Source organism: Anopheles moucheti, chromosome 2 (assembly GCF_943734755.1).
Source record: "Anopheles moucheti chromosome 2, idAnoMoucSN_F20_07, whole genome shotgun sequence".
Classification (NCBI taxonomy): Eukaryota; Metazoa; Arthropoda; class Insecta; order Diptera; family Culicidae; genus Anopheles; species Anopheles moucheti.
This window is the reverse complement of record NC_069140.1, coordinates 6,744,289-6,764,928: the sequence shown is the minus strand read 5'-3', so window position 1 is coordinate 6,764,928 and position 20,640 is coordinate 6,744,289. Positions and strand designations below refer to the sequence as shown.

At 42.5% G+C, this 20,640-nt stretch overlaps 1 protein-coding gene across 1 annotated transcript in view; it reads left to right on the top strand.

Moving 5' to 3' along the window:
- The window catches only part of LOC128298908 (uncharacterized), a 39,677-nt gene extending 24,044 nt beyond the window's left edge, over positions 1-15,633 (top strand). The window contains exon 7 of the mRNA XM_053034717.1: positions 15,430-15,633. Coding sequence (XP_052890677.1) covers positions 15,430-15,633 — 204 coding nt within the window. The remainder of the gene's footprint in view (positions 1-15,429) is intronic.
- Positions 15,634-20,640: the final 5,007 nt, after the last annotated feature.

Sequence of the window (20,640 nt, the reverse complement as noted above, 5' to 3'; positions counted from 1 at the left end):
GTGTGTATCTTAGAACTTTTAATAATTATTCCGAACAGTTTCCCCCAATGCTTTCTGTTTCCCCGAAGGACGAAAACAACAGACTCGTTGCGGTGTTGGACCATCCACCAAACTTGACCCCATGTGCTGGAACGGCTGGGGCATTATAGCCGACGATTATGTTGCCAGTCTGAAGGGCCGGATATTAATGATGATGCTGAAAATTGGGTGCATGGTAGGTGGCGTGGCATAAAATCTTTCGAACAAATGGAGCCAACCACCTCGACGGCCATTAGAACAGCTGATGAAAGTGGGTTTTTGGTACGTTGTGTGTTATGGCCTAAAATGTAGCCCCGTAGTAAAGGAAAGCAACTTTTCACCGGGTAGAAAAGAATAGCTTAGCCCTTAATTCCATCATGGAGTGAATGATGGAGATGGAGAGAGAAAAGAGAACAGAGACAGAGGGAGAAGAATAATAAAGTAACATTTTTCACCTAATGCTGTGATTCAGTACAACGCGCCCAGTGTTAAGGACGCTTGACGGGATTTGCTTGCCTGTTTCTTTGTCTATCTTTCTCTCTCTGTTTCTCTCCTTTTTAAGGGTGAATCATCATCATCATCATCATCATCGGGAGAGGGTGTTTATTGTAACATATGCGTTCATAATCCGGAAATAATTCCACATAAATCTTGAATATTAGAATGCAGAATTCAATTTAAGCCTCGTTAGTAGCAGTGAAAGCAATTGGGATTTGTATTTTTTGGGTTTTTTTTTCTATTCAATTCCATTTTTTGTCATTGTTTTGGGAGAAATTTCGACAGTTTTATTTATCCCTATGTTTTTGTTTTTTTTGTCCTTTAATTTGAAGTGACAACAATAATACAGTAGGGTCGAAGAGCAATGCTGTGTGATTGATTAGTTTATCATATTTTCTTCCATAATAATGCAGGTGCAGCTGAGTTCCTAATACATCAAAATTGCGAATCGCCGATTTTTTTTTTGTATGCAAAACAAAAACAACGACTAACAACTATGTTCGCTAACTATGTTTGCCACAATAAATAATATTTCCCACTTTGGGTGCTTCCAATTTCGCGCTGCAGTGCAGTGACGTATTTTTCACTGTCACCTTATTACACAACTGTTACCCATTGGCAAGGTGCAGTACAAGCAGTCGTCGTAAAATGGTCGATCGATCGTTTCAATAAAAGTCCGGCCAAAACTTTGCCCGTCCGCCTCTTGGATTACTCGACCCTGTGACTGTGAGCGCTGTTGCATCTGTGCGCACTTTGTGATCCAAATGTGTTTTATTCAAAGTACTTTGTAAGCATTTATGTAAATACTTTCCGGGGTGGGAGGGTGGCATTGGTGGGAAATGGCGGCCGGTAGGGACGGAGGGTGGAGTTGGTTTGGAGCGATTTAGAAATGGTGTACCGTTTGTAGCGAAAGGAAATTCGTTGAATTGCGGAATACATTTGTCGCTGTTTGTAAGCGACCGTTGCTCCAAGGTTGCTCCAACAGCTCACCGTTGGAGGGAGGATACGGTTGTCCCCATGCCTGTGCCGAACGGCCACACATGCCCGAGTATGATGTATGAGTTCGTCTTTGGCCACTAGGATAATAGGTACACTGTATGTTTTAGACATTGAATGGGCTTCCACGCTGGAATTGATTCGATTTTAAACAGTGTGTTACACAAAAAATGCAGCTCGTAATAAAATGAAACATGTAACAAATGAAACAAAATAAAACAAAAACCCCTTTTCGCAACACTTTGTTACTAAAACTTCACAGAAAAACAGTCACATTGCATGCCTTCATTATGAGAATGAACTGGTGTACACTTCTGATTGGTAATACCAATAAATTCTATGCACTATGTGTGCGATAGAGCAGTTGCGTAGATGGTGTAGCTTTGTATAAACAAAAGCATAGAATTAATAGCCAGACACCGTACAGCGATAGGGAAACTCCACGCTTAGGAAAACCCGAACGCCTGCACGTCCACTCAGAATGTTCCGGACGAACAGATGCTCAAACACGAAAGCAAAGCGAAAGGATAAAGAAATCAAGTCACTCATAAATAATGATTAAACTATTTGTCCACCGTAGCGTACCACAGCACGAATGCCTGCGAACGTTGTTCGAGTTGATCTTCCGAGCGTACGGCGTCCGCTCCGTGCTAAACGATCACGTCCTTCGTTGGGCTGTTCGAGGTCGGACGGATCCCGTATGGATGCTCCAGATACGATTACTTTCGTACCGGATTCGCATGGTTGTGTTTAATTAAGTAGATGAAAAGGATTTTATTTGTCAATTCCTTCCTCCGGCGTTGCACTTTCACCGCATCCACGAGCGCCCCTGTTATCGCCCTAATTTCCGATAAATCGTTTTTAATTTATGACATACAAACAGCGATCCACCGACCACCACTGTGCCGGGGCCGAGTGGGTGAAAAATGCGCACGCGGAAAATCGCAGGGGATGTTCGTTTGTTTGCCCGTCGGTTTGGCATATCCGGCACAATGGCAACAAATAAAAGCAGGAAGCAGGCGAATTCAAAGACCGTCTCTGGGCGATGGTGTAAATTGCCCTTTCGATGTCCGATTCCCGCTTCGACAGCCATGCGAGGTGCCATGCGAGGCTCGGGAAAAATTGACAGCTTACTGCGCGTTGCGTGATTTTCCTCGCCCTGTCGGCGAAAGGGATGTTAAGGGAGGCGCAAACCTGTTTCCTATGTGGACGAGCAGTGCCGCACACTGTTGAAAAGGGATGCAAAACCTTCATCGCTATACAAGCGTGTGTTGCAATGGAGGGTGGCATTTAATTTCGCTAAACGCTTCCTTTTATTAAATTGTGTCCCGATTGACGGAAGGGACGCACCGTGGGTGAACGGTGGACGAGGGTCTGCTTAATGGTGTGGAATGTGGAAAGTGCTCTGTTCCATTACAAAGGGTAACGGAAGTGATTTTTCAAGGTTCTTTATCGAATTAGATGAGAAGTCAATTGAATTAGCTCGTGAAGATCTCGGAGAAGTGGGCTCTGAAGGATAATAAGGGACAGCCAGACACAGACACACTTCCTTGCTTCGATGTGTCATGATGATGGAAAAGGGGAATTTAAGGAACGTGATTTCACGAATTTTTCTTCCAATTTAATATTTTAATTAAGAATAATGAAGTGATCAACCAAGGTTGCTTTCTTGTTCTACAACGCACATGAAAGACGGTTTTCAATAAACACTCGTAAGTACGCCAGTAAATCACTTTACATAATGGAAATTGATGAGAAGAAAAAAAGGTTTTCCCCGGGAGCTTGAATAAAACGATAAGACAGCTTTCAACGGCCCTCTCATCGACACCGATTATCGACTGCAGCTAGATGTCAGATAGAGTCGATAATGATCATCGTCTTTGCAGCACAAAACCATAAATCACTGATTCATACTTTCCAATCAACGCATGACACATCTACGCTGCGTACGATTCGCGTGGCTCCGAGTGGCAAGATTGTCGTACCGCCGCCATGATTTGTGTGTTACTCAATAAAATTCAATCAATATTCAAACCATTCTTTGCCCACTTGGAACACAGTTCCGGATGCGAATTCCAAACATTCATCCCCATCCACTGGTGGGGAACTGGTTTGATCTAGCGAGAAATTCGATAAGCGCGAAAGGAACAGGGCAAGATAATCATTTAGTGCACCGTGGAATGTTAGTACGACCGAACTTCCGGCACTTCCAACCGGGTAGCAAATTGCATCGTGCACCGTGTCCCAAAAAACCGATGCTTGACGCAATAATTAGCTTCCCTTAAAGGCATGATGCGTACACGACAGGCCGGAACATTCCCCCAAAATGCAAATCCATGCGGCGAACCCGGGACCAGGACGATGAAATTCAAAACCGTTCCGTACCGTTAAGGATGAACCGTAGCCAAAGAATCTGCCCATCCAACTCCATTAGCCACCCGGCAGCACATCGGGTATTTGGCTCGTTCGGCGCTGCAGCATGGGTCGCCAAAAAGTCGTCAAAGATAGCAATGGTGAGATCATTAGTCGTTATCATTAGGTGAATCACGCCGGCGTCCAGTGTGTACGTAATGGTTTCGCGTACCGGGGGGTGGGTAACGCACTGGACATTACGATCCGTTCGGGATGCCACTGACGTGACATTTCGCTACGGATGGTCAGTTTTTCGTTTCGTTCCGAGGCAACGCAGTTGCTGGAAATAATAATCAACCTTATCGCCATCCTCATCACCATCATCGTCATCTTGCTCCGTGTCGTTTCGTTGCGTTCGTCACGATGGTGGGTCAACGGTGGCCATCATCATCGTTTGACATCATGCGCCTCATGAAGCCATGAAGCCAATGGTCGATGATGTGCTTGCGCTTTTGGTGGGTAATGGCGACTGTGCTGGTTTCGATGGCAGTTGTGCTATAGGGAAATCCGTAGTTCCGAAAGCATAATGGTGGAAGCCTCAATCTTGGCCGAACGTTCATTGCCGCTCGGGCTGCGGGAGATGATATTTAAACTGAAATTTATGATGTAAAATTTATGCTTCCACTGCGGGTGCGTTTTGCATCTTACAAATGATGCATGGTTTTAATTCGATTAGCTCCAAACGTGGATACGCGTATGCCGCTTTATCCTTCTTAATTTGTCAACATTATGCTGCGGATACTCAGGGCGCGTGTCGGCTATCACGTTAACACGTGGTACTTTGGTGCACTGATTTTCAAGTCGATAGACACAGTAGGCCGCGTGTCAATGTTGTTATTTTAAAAAGCGTTAAGCCTGATCGGTTGTCCCTGCCGATAGAACAACATTGAAACGACCTTTAAAGCGCTCTAGTTTTAACAACAAATATGTTCTGCATCTCAGAGGGATTTTTTTCCGAATGTCGGACTGTTTAAAGTTACTTCAGTCACGCGCTTGGAATACGGCAGCAAACCCAGAAGGACAACAACAAACGATTTATTATCGAGCTGATAGTCCCTCGTTCAATTTCGTACACGTGGTTCACGTGGTTGGGGGTGAAACAACCCCCTCTCTGGCAACAACAAAAAAACGCACACAGCATCAAGCGAGTTGTGACCGGTGACAGTAATCGTTTATCTCTCGCAAAAGCAGCAAACTTATCCTAACCATTGGCGTATGATTATTATCAACAGGAGGAATAAATCGGACGATAACCAGAACAATACGGACGCTCTTCTCTGGGTAGCAATAAAAAGTCAATGTTTTAAAATTGGCTTTTTATCGTCCAGCGCGTTCGAAGTTGCGAAAACCGCAGCGCAAAACCACATCGGATGGGGTCGTCCAGGCGTGGCAGGCGTGGGTTTTCTGCGCTTCGAATGGGCTTCGAATTGTGCGCCATTATGGGTTTCATCTTTTCTTTTTCTCCTGGTTGTTGGCAATTCGTTTTGCTACTTTCATGTCTCCCCAGAGTGATATCGTGCCCCTCTGCCTAACGGTGGCCCATACTAGCGCGCGCAAGTAAGGACAATTTGGTCGGCGAAGGCGGCCTAAGTAAGACACTGGGAAGGGTACATTATATTGCGTTTAAAATTTTCCACCACTCAACATCAGCTACACGAGCGGACGAAACGATGAAGCTGATGATGATCTTTAGTGTCGGTTTGGTGTGTGGTTGGCGTGGTAGTGATGGTCGCACCGAGACACCAACCAAGGGATGCGTCAATTGTGAGCCTTCGGTTGTCTTTGTTCCGGGGAAAAGTTTGTGTCTTTTCAATTACATTTCATCGGTTTTGTGTGAACTAATTTTGTTGCACGCCTCTCTGGAGGAATTTGGCGTTGAATAAAAGGTGAGCAGTGGATGATGACCCATGGGTGTCCTTGCGAATAAATGCTGGAAAAGTTTGATAATTTTTTTTTGCTTCGGAAAAGACGATGAAAACTTTAAGAAGCTTAAAGACTGGCTATGCGTGATGAAAATTCTGAGAGGAAACATATTGTGTTATATTACGCGAAGAATTCCTCGAAGGTCTTCGTTCTCAGCTATGAAGCATGAAGCAGGACTGACGAAAATGAATAGCGAAAATTAAACTGAAAATGCGTCTTCTTTGAGATGAAACAAGCAAATTAGAAATTAATTTGAACAATAGAAGTCATCGAATAGCAACGAAAAAGAAAGAATAGAACTGCCGCAAATGTTTAAATCTTGCCTGCAAACTTCTTTGTAAAATAACATTTGCAATTTAACAACATTTTACTTTGGTAATACATTCAAATTGGCTGAAAAACTGATATACATTTACCAATAAGGCTATCAATTACTTCAAAAGCTTGTAGCAATCCAAATTGGTTAAGGGAATTTCAAACTATCCGTTGAAAGGAAATGTAGAATATTCGCTCATCAGTTATAATAATCCGAAAGGCGAGACACTTTCGGGCTGTGCCGGCTCTTCATCCTTATCACATCATTACGAGGAACGGCACCGAAAGTTGATCGTCGCCCGAACCCATCCTTCCAGATACGGGCAAATGTTCATCAATTCAATGCAGCGCACGCCCTCCCAGCTGGTGGCACCCGAGAATGAAAAGCGGATTTCATTTTCCTTTTGCGCCCGCGCATTTTCCTCCGCACAGGAGCGACACGAAAGCGACACGATGATGGGGAAAAGTAGAGAGAGAGAGAGAGCGATAGAGACAGTGACCGTCGCTGTAAGAAAGGAATCGGGAAAAATCGGCAGCCCGCAGAGGGAGTCAAGTGCGAAACCGCCATTCTGTGCGTCAGGCCCCGGAAGAAACTCATCCCCGCCGCATGTGTCAAGACGGATGTAGACAGGATGTTGTACAAAGGGCCAAATTTGTAAGATTGGCGATGTTTTACAAGTGTGAGCACGCGCATACTCAAGCCCGCGGGAAGGAGGAACGGTCGGATGTTTTGGCGCTGGGAGGATTCGCTGCTGGTAGTGGTAGTGGGCCACTTTTCTTCGGTGGTGTTTGTAAGGGAAACGTGGCCCGGAATGGAATCACGCTTTGTACATCGTTCGAATGCCATGTTTACAGTTGAAGGGGATTGTTTTATTTGCGTGTTATTGGGTGGCAATAAATAGCACCGAAGTGGGGTTATCGTTTCACTGCAGCGATTGTAAGTTGATGAAAGATTTTGAGAAGGATACTTTCTTACCCAGGCTGGTTTATTAATATATTGACCATCAAATCATTGTAGAATAATCGTTCTTGAGGTTTTTCTTTCTACTTTCGATTGTCGATTTAATGAAGAATGAGTTGTTGGTAATTTAACATACTCCTGTATCTCGAAGTTTCTTATCAAAAACATTATCAAACACTGATAATACTTCAAGTATTTAAATTTCTTAATTGGCTGAACTGAGTTTATTGTTTTAAAGTTGATTTTCATTAATTTTAGAGATGAAGATCGGTGAGTTTGGAAGTTAACAATACTTTAATTCTGCTAACTAAAACTAAAACCAGTAGATACCGATGTATGATTAAAATATTCCCTTTGCGGCCGAGTAAATTTCCTCACTCTGATGACTTCGCTAAGCTGTCGTGTATTAAACCACAGATCTATTTACCCTTCGGAACGATTATTGGTTTCTAATTAGCTTCGAGGCTCTCGAATCAAAACTGCACTGAGAGCTTATTCGGCTGTACACACACCGACCGGACCGCTTGAGCTTTAAGTCAAACAAAGACTTTTGGGAGGCCAGCTTCTTAGCCCACGAGATAAATTCAGTGGAAAACCACAATCTTCAAACGGGTCCTCACCCGATGGATGTCACTCGGGGAGATGCGTTTACCACTCTGCGTTGACCGGTGGCAACCGCTGGAGACCGCAAGGAGAGTATTTTAATTAAAATTCGTCCAACTGTTCCGATCCTCACCTTAATCGTTCCCGTTCCCTGCTCGCCGCTCGTTGCTACCGTTGGAATTGTTTGTATCATTTTATTGTCCCTTTCGGTAGTCATAATTTGTTTCACGATGTGGCACCCGATGGTGAAGCAGTGACATCTAGCCCAAGCCCCCTTTTGCTTAATGAAATACTACGCAGTTAAGCGAGTTAAAGCTGAGCAGAGAGAGAAAAAACCAGAAGAACAAATGAATAAAAAAAACATCAGACTGCGCAATGATAGTAGACTCATAAAAAAAGTGCAGAGTGTTTAAGAAAAAGGGTTATGAAGATAAGCGGGGGTTTCATCTTCAAACATTGTCCCTTGTGTTATGTATGCGAATAAGACATACATTCTTAATTCGCTATCTTGCCGTTGGATGGTGGATGGTTTATCATTCCAAACCCCTTTACCCCTTTTACGAAAGGGTCAAGCACGATTTTTTTTTCTTTCATTTTGTGTTTTTTTTTGCTTTCAATTTTATCTTCAACTTTTAATCTCATTCGGTACAATTCATAAAACAAGAATCATAATTACAATTCTTTTTTTTTCCACGGATGGGTCTCCTTGGGTGGTGGAGTTCGTGAAGATGCAGTTACAGAGCTGCTGCTGGGGAAGGCGCAGAACTTGTTTTGTTTTGCTCTGTTAACGATATTTCACGGCAAAAGTTGAAACGCGACCGTAATTAAAATGCAGATCATCATCGCTGGCTAAAACTGGGTGGTCTGTGTAATGGAAATGAAACTAGGTGTGCCTAACTTTTCATTTAACTTAAATTTTAATGTAACAAATATTTTTTATAATTTAATAATATTTATTGCAAAGATTATAGTATTTTAAAACTTCAAATGCATTGTGGTTCTAGTAAATATTATTTTTTTACAAACTATTATATAAAGTATAACAATTATGTATGTAACAATTTATGAAAAAAATAATCAAAAGCTTGCGAAATGAAATACCATAAACATATCGTAATCGAATAACTCGACGTTAATAAAAATGAATAACGATTTAGACCCAACTGGAGCAGAGAGACATCAATTAGTGCAGGGATGGAAACCGATCCAAATGAGTGCCAGAGAACTGAGGAACTGCATCAGTAAAGGTGTGCAATAATAATATTGCAAGATGCACGATCACTACCACCAACACGCCATTCATTCGTGGCGCCATTGCTCTACAAACCAAGCATTCAGGATAAGCCCATTTGGAGCTCGCTAAAATCCAAATGGATTCACATTGCCGTTGGGGAAATGTTGGGGACAAGACAAATGGAATATTGTGCAAAAAATGAAAACCCCGAACCCCGCAGATGAGAAAGGGATGAGAGCAAGAGCAATAAACCAATTAAAATTCGGTGCATATCTTGATCGAAATTTCGAGCAGAATAAATTGAAACGGGAGTGGACTGGAAGCCCGGGACGGGACGGCGAGAGCGAATGGTAGGGCAATGTCGTCTGCTGGGATGAATGAAAAGGACACATTTTCGCCATGGGATGGGATGGAGGCGCACAGAAGCCATCTATTTCAATGGCCAGCTTGCTTGTGCCGCTGTGCAGTTAAGAGCGAAGAAATAAAACCACTCAAAATCGGACTGCAATGAAAATGGAAGAATTTTTGTCCGACAGCAACAAAAGGAGGAATAAAAGCAATATTTTCTTCTGTTTTTCTTTTTGTCTGTTTGGTTCCGAATGCCCCGCCACTTTATCGTCGCATCGGAATGACAACCATTTTGCCATTGGTCATCGCATAACTGTTTCGCTTTGTATTTGGCGTTAGCCTCGATAGCCTCGTATGTATGATTGTCTCACCAACCGCCATGCATTCCATTTGATGAAGGCAACAAAAAATGGACAGCCTCGTGTGCATTGAATCATGATCTGGCGGTGCACCGGACATTATCATGGCCCCGAAAAAATAAAGGAAAAACATCGTTTGGGAGCAATTCGTGTCACCATTTTCTCTCTCTCGCTCCCTATTGTGTACTAGTCTATGTTGCACAATTCCGTTTTTTGTAGTGTTTTCTTTCCCACATAACCGATCTATAAAAGGGCCCGAAATGGAGCTAAAGGTTTTCCTCGAGCCGAGGAGCGCATTTAAATGGAAACCCGGCACAGCGGGTTAGCATGTTTGCATTAAATTGATAGCATTCCCTGGAGGAGACTGATACGAGGAGGAAAGCAAATTGGACCCAGCGGACCGACGAACGCGCCAACGAGTACGGGTTGTTTCTTTCTGTTCTTCCTTTTGCCTGGTGGACGGAGTAAACTCACGGAAACACGAAGAAGGTGGGCCATAAAGATTGCACTCTGTTTACGAGCGGCAACTATGGAATGCAACACAGGGTCAGCACGAGCACGGGCGTAAAGTGATAAAACCGGAAAGACATGGATGTAGTTGCGCTTGGTCCATTTACTGTAAATGGCTGTTGTTCATTCAAATTTGAATTGTTTTTATGATCATTTTATGCATCTTTACATCTGCTGTTATAGAAAAAAGGAAATGATTTAAATGTATCGATCGATGTAGCGCATTTGAAGGTGCAAATGTCTGCCCAAAATTGAACAATGCTAAAGCTCCGATCGGATTAGTTAGTGAGGCTAATGCTCTGTCAAAAAATCACGGCTCCAAAAGTGACCGAAGTTAATGAGATATACTATACAGGTTTCTTTTTCATTTTCCTCCACTCTTGGCGCTCCCATACTATGTGTCAGCCTGTACAGAGTTAGAGGATGGCCAGACAACTCACAGGGAGCATGAACAAAAACTTAATGAGAAAAATGCCACCGTCAGTTTAATGGATTTACATAGCTGCGACTTTCAACACGGGACTCTTGAGGACAGCAGCAGCAGCAGCAGGACTCCGAAATGAAGAAAAAAAAAACCTAAAACATAATTGTTCCATGATTAAATGCACAAAAAACATCACGCAAAAAGTGATGTCATATCGTAAAAAACAATAACACCAAACCCCGGACACCATGTTGTCGTGGTGTTACTGACTGTGTTGTTTTATGCTTTTCATGATTATGCACGGTGCTGTTCTGTGTTCCTCCATTTCTCGCTCTGTTTTGCTCTCTCATTTTGTCATTCTTTGTGCAAGTGGTAGTGGTTTTACAATCCATTGCTGCAACAGTTATTGTAGAAATGTTTGCAAGTTTATCTAATCCTGGGAGTGGAAGCCAACAATAGAAAAGTGTAGATTCATATTCGTTACAATTGCCTACCGCTCCAGTGGTGATTATGGAAAGAAAAGAAGTTGCTGAGCTTCGTCTTAATTAAAGTTGATTTTAAATTTATTATTCTGTCCTTCTCTCGGTTGTTTAAATCATTCTAAAATGTTACTTCAAATCATCTAGAGTTTTAGAATTTCTTTCATTGCATATCGCTTGAGTACTAAAGAGTTTTGGAATCAATTATTAAATTTAAGGAAATTGATAATGTAAAAGCTTTAAGCTCCCTTGACACGAAACTGCCAACGAAGATAGCTTATCATTAATGAGTAACATTGCTCCTACGGCAAGCGTACATCTGTGTTATCGTTCAACTTTTACCATCAAAAACCTGAACCCAACTCCCACCTACTCAGGACAAGCTTCCTTCAAATCCTTGCTGCTAGGGGGCCAATTAATACCACTTGACGATTATTAATGAATCTTCATTAATAAACACACATTTAAAAGTAATAATTATGCTGTACTACCGCCAGGCAATGGTTCGAGTCCGCTGTTCCTGTTTAAACGGTGACCTTTTTTGTGCTCCAAAAACCTTCCTTTCTTGGGTGAGTGCTGGAAGGACAAGACTCATTTGTTCGTGACTTTACTTTCCAGGGCGAACGAAAGAAGGGACGATACGTCGGGGAAATGGGGAAAATTAATTATATTAGCTTTAATTACGAGCAAGAGGAAAACGATGATCAACTGTGGCTGGAGAGCGTTGTCACAATTACACTACCCAAAGTACGTTCCCTCTATTTTCCATCGATTCCATCCCGAGCAGAAATCTCGTCTGTTTGGCTGTATTTATTTATTTTTTGTATTGCTCACATAACAGCACGAGGAAGCATATGAACGTGTGCGTGTGTGTATCGTTCTGGCTGTCTCGAGCGGAAGCGGCAACATAGGGAAAAGCCACATGTGTTCCATTTGCTTTCTCCGGACCTTTGCACGAAACAATCGGAATGAGAATGAAGATTATATTAATATAAATCAGTGCACTCCATACACTCCGCACTATACGTGCTTGACCAGGAGCGTGGAGAAGGCAAAAAAAAAAACGGTCCCAACACAGCTCCACTCCATGCTATCCGGTTTGGGTATGTACGGATATCCGGCACGGACATTATGGGAGGCCGCCATCCCGAAAGAAAGCAAGAGGTGAATAAAAATCGGTAAGACAACTCCACATCGGTGCACGTGGGCGAGGTAACACAATCTGAAACCACGCGCAAAATGACCAAACAATGCGAACAGCAGCCGTGTGTAGCCATTTGTGTTATGTTTCTATCAGACAATCGGAGTTGCATCATTTTTACGTTTGCGACTCTTTTGCACAACATCTTTACACCCGGCCCGACCAGCCCGGCGGCCAGCGTTCTTGCGAATGTGAGATTGCTAATGCTTCCTTGCCGGGCAGACATTAAATGCGCTGGCCACCCTCACATAATTACACGTGTTACAGCTAGTAAATTAAAACAACCACGTGCACAAAACGCACACAAACAGGATGGTTCGGCAAGGCGTTTCTGGTGGAAATCGGACACCGGTGTGTTTGGTCATTTGTGAGTATTGCATACTAATTAGGTGTGTCGGCGAGGAGTCTACGGTTTGGGCACTGTACGCCAGCCCGACCGATTCAACCGCAAGCATAAACATCGAAACTCTCTGCTAATGGTCATTTACACAGCTTCCGGGTGAGTCCCAGCAGAGGTGGAAATGGTGGCGCTTACGACAGCTCCCAAGGTGAAAGATATAATCTAGATTTAATGGAAGAAAATTAGCAGTGCACCAGTGGGTCTGCCAGCAATGGCCACGTGTTGGAGACATTCCAAAGGTACCGGAGAGCGTTGAAGAGCGTGCTGGAATAATTTAGGTGAACCCGAAACGCTGGACAAAAAACATTTCGGTGTGTGTTTTAATATCTCGTTTTTTTGTTGCCTCACAAGCGACGACGATCACGTCCGACATGCAAAGCGGTAGTGCTTCATGTACCCGAAAATAATGTCAAGTACCCACAACCACATACACGGACAATGCATCGCACTTGATTAAATCATAAAAGGGCCACGGTTTTCGCTCCATGCTCAGCAAGCTTGGGAAGATGAGCTCGCCCATCACGCGGCACCCTTTAAAAAGGGGTGGTTTTGCTGAAAAGAGATCCAAGATATCATTGGGACGCTTCGTTTCCGGGGCAATCAATCACTCAAGCTTGCGTGTGACATGCAAAAGCGTAGCGTTACTGCCGCTGGGGCTTTTTAGAAGTTACGAGTTGCCAGCATTCGCATGGCGGTATATTGTTGAAGGTCCGCTCATAAAAGCGTGTGTTGTGTTCGGTTATTTGGCGGCATTGTGTTAAAAAGTGTATGAAATGTTCTAGCAAAGTTGGTGGAGAATGTCAACCAGCTAACCCCATCCCTATTTGGGGGTTTTTGGTTGCATGACTTGAAGTGACCTTTTCACGCTTGCTAGTGTAGCTGGCAAACAATTTATCGTACTTCGGTGCAAGCATTGGGTTTTGGTGGTTCGGAGGACTTTTCTAAGATTGTTGGATTTAATTAAATTGATCCTCACATCTTTCGTATACCATGCGTGCACATCTTTCGTATACCATTCGTATACCATCTGATGTGTTATATGAGATGTAATTGTATTACATAAAATTAGTTTACAAAGTGTTCCCAAAATATATACAAATTTTATCAATGTCACGTTATAACATCACCAAACTGTTTAATATTGTTTAATAATTCCCCAAACCTGTTCACAAGATGAACATTCAACTTCATTTGCATACGAGTTCATTCTCATTTACGAGACTTTCTATCGGCGGAATTACGTTCAAGTGATGATTTTTTCCCGAGCACACTCGCGCTACAATATTCAATCAATTAATTATTGTTTACTCTGTGTTCAAATTGTACAAATCCGTGCTCGAGGGTAGACAGCGGGACGATTCCCAACACCAACTGTTACCACCAGTATATGCGAGCATGCCCACTGTCGGTTTGTTCATTGAAATCAGCTTCATCGGATGGTTTTACGGTTTTTCGTTTGTTAAGTGATACGCTTTTTCGTTTGTTTCCATCGTTCACTAACCGGGAAATCGCTAATGCCTCGCATGTCAATCGATGAGTTTGGAAGTTATGTCCATTTCCTGTCGCATGTGCTCTCTCTCTTGTGTTCGTTGTATTTACTACTCAGCTCACCACCTCTCCCGGTCAGTGGCCACCTTTCATCGACCATGCCTACGAAGGATGATTAATTATGCTGCTGTTTTCACCCTTTCGTCCCACAAAAAAAACGACACATGCATACATTCTTTTCGACTACAAGCGCAGGTTGGAACTCGCGTCCCGTAACCGATACATGTGTAGGGACACAGGCTCTTACACCTGCCCGGCGAACAGTTCCACGGATCGTACAGATCAAACCGATTGTCACCGTCATTATGGACGCTTCTGCGTTCGGGTGCTTGCCTGCCATCATTGTCATTTGTCAGGGAAGTTGCGTTGAAGGGATGAAACAGGATCAGCACCTTGCTTCCATTGCCTGCCCATCCTTTCAACTCCGGTGTGGGATGAAATTTATTATTAATGAGTATTTATTTACATTGGTTGCGCTGGCAGCTTTCGATGGGATGCATTTTGAGGTTATGTTTTGAAAGGTCGGTGATGTGTTGTTGCATTTTTTATTAGAGAATACATCCTTCTCACATCCTTTAGTGAGCTAGTATTTTTATTTCATCGACAATGAATGATAGTTTGGTGATCAATTGATGAATAATTGCTATATTGTGTGAAAATGTGCCTATTTTGTATAAGTACATCACTCTATCACTCTAATAAAAGTATGCAATTTAGAAAAATTCATATGTTTATCAAGAATTCATGGCCCTCTGCACCTGTAAGCACAATTTCCTCTTACAATCATCTCCTAATATGCCGGCGGGATCACGCACAAAGTGCCAGTGGTGGTCAGAGATTTATCATACTTTTATTCCACAAGATCGTGTGGTGAACTTCCAGCTCCGTCCCATTGAAATCTGTGCCGACGATCGATATGCCGCCGTGTAAATGTTTCGCATGTGCCGCGGTACGTTAAGCGGATTATTAAAACATGACTGCTGGTGAGGCCGATAATGATCATTGAGAAGAGTAAAAGGGATTCGGTGCAAAGAAACTACGAGTCATTGTGCGTCTTAAGAGGGCTTGAGTTTTTTTTTCCATCGGTTCGGTTTGGCTGGTTTTAGAAAGACATTTTTTGACACAAATAATTAAATTATTTTGACATAAAAACGTTCTTTTGAACTAAAACTTCTTTCTTTGTATTTTATCTCCTCACAGGTATGGTTCCAGAATCGACGCACCAAGTGGCGCAAGAAACATGCGGCCGAAATGGCGACGGCCAAACGGAAACAGGAAGAGCTGGGCGATGGTGATGGGGACTGCAGCGAACCGATGGATTCCGATTCCGAGAGCCTGGATCTAGTCGACACCGGAAGCAACCAACGGAAACGCTGCCGGATGGAGGACGATATGCGACATTAGCGTTAGCGAATGTTGCGTCCGCCACGCCCGGGGTAAGACTATATCACCGACCTTATCAGTGATAACTCATCGAAGCGACCAGTATGTGCTTGTACGTGTGGTACTTTGAAGGGATGCAAACTATATATAGGGACAAAGGATGCAGCATCACCGCAACGCACACACGCAGAGCAGAAGCGAAAAGAAAAATCGAATTTATTACACGTTAGTTTTAGCCATTCAGGGCAAGGGAAGCACGGTTTTTACTAGAAAGCTAGCCGTGGCAGAGGCAGATGAAGCTTACTCGCATGATATGCCGAACCAGTTTGGTTGTTTATTTTTTTTTTGTTTAATTAGGGACGCTATGTAAATGTATGATGTATGATTGTTGTGTGCATGAGAACGGGACGGGTCTAAATCGATGGGCGACTGTATGTATGTACTTTACCACTCTACCATACTACTCTGTAGGAGACTTTTTTCTTAAACACCCCAGACCAGGGTGGCCCGATATGTTCCTCGAGCTGAGGGTTTTTTAGTGTACAAACAGTAAAGTAGCAATTAACGGATTCATTCCAGTACGGTAGGGCACGATAAAGCATTAATCGGAAGCAGCTTGCAATAGGATAGAGCGTATTGTGTACGATTAGGTTCCTTGTAATCCCACAACGAGGCATTCCATATAATTTATAAACGAGTTCCGATGCACTCAGGCAGTAATAAACGATTCACTGTGTTCGTTATTCGTTGGAGAGACTAAAACACATTTGTTCAATTATCAATGGATGATGCGAGTTGCAATAAGACAGAACAGAAAAACCGGTACCAGAAAAGGAAGACAGTTCTTTTGCGCTGCACTCTTTCGTTTCGTTTTGTTGGTGTTGATTTTAAACAAATAAACCAATGTATAAATTTTACAAAGCCATTCCTATAATGACATAAATTTGGAGCTGCAACCGTATCGAAAATACATTCCAAAACAAACAGTGAAAGCAAGGCAAAGCGAAATGGTGTATAAAGTAGAAAGTCATTTAAGTTGACACCTTACCACACACACACACACACACACAACACTCATGTAATCTATTCGAATTGTCTCAACCGACATTTCAGCAGGGAAGATCACGGCAGCAAAAACAAGCATGCCACGGAATGGAGGTAACAGATACAAATGTTTTAGTTCACTAAATGAAACGCGATTTAAAACAGTCGAAAGAAAATTAAAAAATCAACATAATCCGTGTTGAAGAGAGAGGTTAAGAGCGAGAAAGGCACCAGGACATGCCACCAGCAGTGGGTTTTGAGCGAAGCGAGCAAACTGTACGTCAACAGTACGTCAACAATAAAGTCAGCAAAAGTTTAATAAATACACTGGAAGGTAATCGAAATTGGGTAGCACGACTTTGGCTTGTTGACTTTTGCAATGCATCCGAAACTTTACTTTAACATTTATTTATTAATAGTTTTAAGGTAATTCCGTTCTAATTGATGAAGTTAAATCAAAACTCCCCTAGAATGTGGTGCAACGGAATTATTTCCTGTTCTCATGTACTTCTTCTAGTTCCGAAACTCTGTTGAGCTGTTAGCTGATCTGTGTTGGATTTATCTTCCGAATGATCTTGTCTGAGGTCCTAGCTGTTTTAATTTTCTGACGTCTGACTTGTGTTAGGCGGTAGAGTTTTGTTAAGCTTTGTTTAAGGATACTACAGCGAATGAACAGGGTTTATTTTGGGTTGAGGCCTTCTTTGAGCATGTTTGAGAATTCTTCTGCATTTATTTTAGAGCTTCTTCAAGTATTTAGCAGACAGTCACCGTTGCTTATCAGGTTGCCATATTCTCCAAATTAAAACTCTTGCAAATAGCTAGTTCACCTGGACGAGTCAACCATAGCCTAAACTTTGCATCTTTTAGGTTATGGCCAGGAGATCTCTTATGGCCAGATGATCCGTTGTTATTCTTAAAAGTCGTGACATTATCTGATTATTCCTCTCTAAAAACTGGAGCTGCTTCAAAACAGTTTGTTTTTTGTTTAATCATACGTGGTATTAGTTGATGGTTAGCTCCTCTCAGTAAAAATAGCGATATTAACACATTGTTCTCTCACTTATTCAATTTCGCTGCCTGATCCTTATTACACTTATTTGTCATACCAATTTATGACTATTTCTCCAGCATAATGAACAGTTGTTACATGCATTTCGCCAATATGACAACCATTAATTAATTGTTGCCGAGCAGTACAACAAAGCGAAATCGGTTCGTGTCCCTTTTCGAGTAGAATGGGATCAATTTACTCCGAGTTAATTGCTATCAATAGCCGTATCATTAATGTCTTTCGGGTGTACGAAAGAAGGAGCAGGCAAAAACCAAAAGGCAGGACCATTCCTATAACGGCCTGTTGACATGTAACCCCCCCCGGAACAGGGAAAACTCTCACCCGGGAAGACGATATAAATTAATCTTCCCTGCTAAACTGCACTGCTAAGTGCTACAAATGATTGGTGCGAGTGCGTGTGTGTTGTTTGCTGCATTTTGCCAAAAATTGTCACCATTTCGCACAGTCACATTAGAATAGAAGCAAAACAAGAAAATTGGGAAAATCACCCCAAAATGTGCACCTTTCGTAGCACCCAACAAAATCCAAAAGACCATCCGAGAGGTATTGATGGATTTTCGAAATCGTATTATTGTGTTTTGCCAACCCAGAAAGCAAAAAAAAAAGGGACCTCAAATCCGATATCGAGCGTTTGATTTGTGTTCGTTTTTATTATTTTCCAGCCAGGGGAAAAATATTTATATCCTGATTGACTTTTTGCACAAAAGCTTTTCCACACACCGCACATCTGCTTTGGCATTATTACGGGTTGCGTCGCATGGCCCGGCAATGAATGGGAATGGGAAGGATAATCGAATGGTTTGGTCCGTTTTGCTTGTCTGGAAGCAGCATTTTAATCTGGCTGGGGCGCTTTTTCAACTTGCTTCCGGTACAGCTCGTCCACATCAGCCACTTTCAAAGGTGCAGACACGTCTCGTCACGAGCTGTTTCCTTACCTTCAACGGTGATGCGCTGTGTCTGGTGGGCGAAGAAAAATGCCGGTCTAAGGAGGCTACGGATTTCTCAAGTGACAGTTGCTGCTACCGAAGCGGCGAGAGTGGTGAAACGTGATGGAATGCAGCAGTCGGACGGTCATCTTGATGGGCGAGAATGCCGGATGATTGGACGACCCCCGGACACGGTTGATAAATATTGAACGCATCGGCAAAGGTTGGTACGGATCCGTATGGAAATTTGTTCAGCACCAGCAGAGTATCATCATCCTCATCATGCAACGTTGCAATGTGTTGCTGTTGGCAACAATGTCGACTTATCATTCGAATGTTTGCGTTTGCGCATAATTTGAGGAGAGTTTCAAAGTTTTTCTTCTGCTTTGTATTGAACAACTTCGTATGGTAATGTGTGTGGGTGCTTAAATCATGTTTTATTCTAAAATTGTAAGCCCTCAGCCCCCTTACTTGATAAACGAATATAAAACGATAGATCGATTGACCTGTGCGTCAATCTCGCACGAGATGTGATTGGATTCTTCATGATTGATATTGGGACAGCATAATCAAGGCTCCACCAAACTCTAGAACAGAAAAAAAACGTCACAACCCGGGGGTATTGAGGTGAAGGTGAGGGTGTTAGGGGGTGAGAATTTGATTATTAGCCAACAGATGTATTTGAGATGAAATTCATTCTCACTCAGAAATGCCTTTTTATTCGTTGTTTATTTAGCCACAGATTGAACATGTGATTGGAATGAAAATGGATTTTCTCGTCAGCAGTGCATACCTTACAAAACTTCGACAAAATTTGTATAAAATTACCACATTTTGATTAGGGTTTTCATCTTGTCCATTTGTCCGAATTTCTTCTTAAATTGTGTTAAAAACTTGATTTGGATGTAGAAGGAAACATAAACAATTACACCGAAACTTGTGATGTGTAACTGAATTTCACCCATTAAATTGCAATCTTATTTCAATTGGGAAAGAAAACAAAACGAAGCGCAAACTTTTTCAACCCCCAGGTTTTGTCCGGGGATGGAGCTTTTCTACCGATCCAATCTAATTTGAATGCTTTCGTAACGTGACGGTGTCACTGCTGATGGGATGATACTTATTTTAAAACATCCCTTCAGATTAGTGGCCATGCCATAGCTTGCTGCCATCGGCAACTGCTAGCCAAAAAAAGAAAAGCCTTTAAGCCTTCAACAATGCCGCAAATCGATTAGCTGATGGAGGTGGATCATACAAAAGCAAACAAAAAAACAGGCAATCAAACAAAACCATCCCCACCCACCCCAAAGCATTACGCCCTCAAGATCTGCTTTCAGTTATTAAATGTGGCTCTAATGGTGCTGAAAACGATCGTCTATTGTTTAAGTACATCCAGCATTGGAAGCTGCAAAAGGAACAAGATCCTTCTCCGTCACCAACGAAACGAACACCAGCGGAACCATTATAGGCTGAGTACTTTTTTGTGGTCTACTGGTGTGGATGTGTGTGTCGTGCATAATTACGATGCGAATGGGATTACTCAAAGTTTTCGGCAGCCGAAATAAAAACGATTCCTCCGTTCATCAGGAAAAGCCCCTTAATCTTGCCTGCAAGGCATTTAGCGGTTTTTTGAACGGCCATTTTTGTTTTGTGTCACGTCATCGCGTAAGGTGCGATTTTGTCCTCTTTCTTTCGCGCTTACGTGCACAAACGGGGTGAGTAAATTATTCCACCACCCGGGACATGTTACCGTACCTCAACAAGCAACCGTTTAAAAATGATTTCCACTTCGAGTGGAAAGAGAAAGACGATGACAAGGACGGAAAACAAAAGAAAAAGCACCAAAATAAAAATAAAAATAATTACACCCCAAATTCGACCGACCGCAGAAAGCCGACCCAATGAGTCACAAAACAAGAGCAAATCCGTCATTTCATTTAAATTATAATCGATTTTTAAACAGAAAATAATTGGTCTCTTGTATAT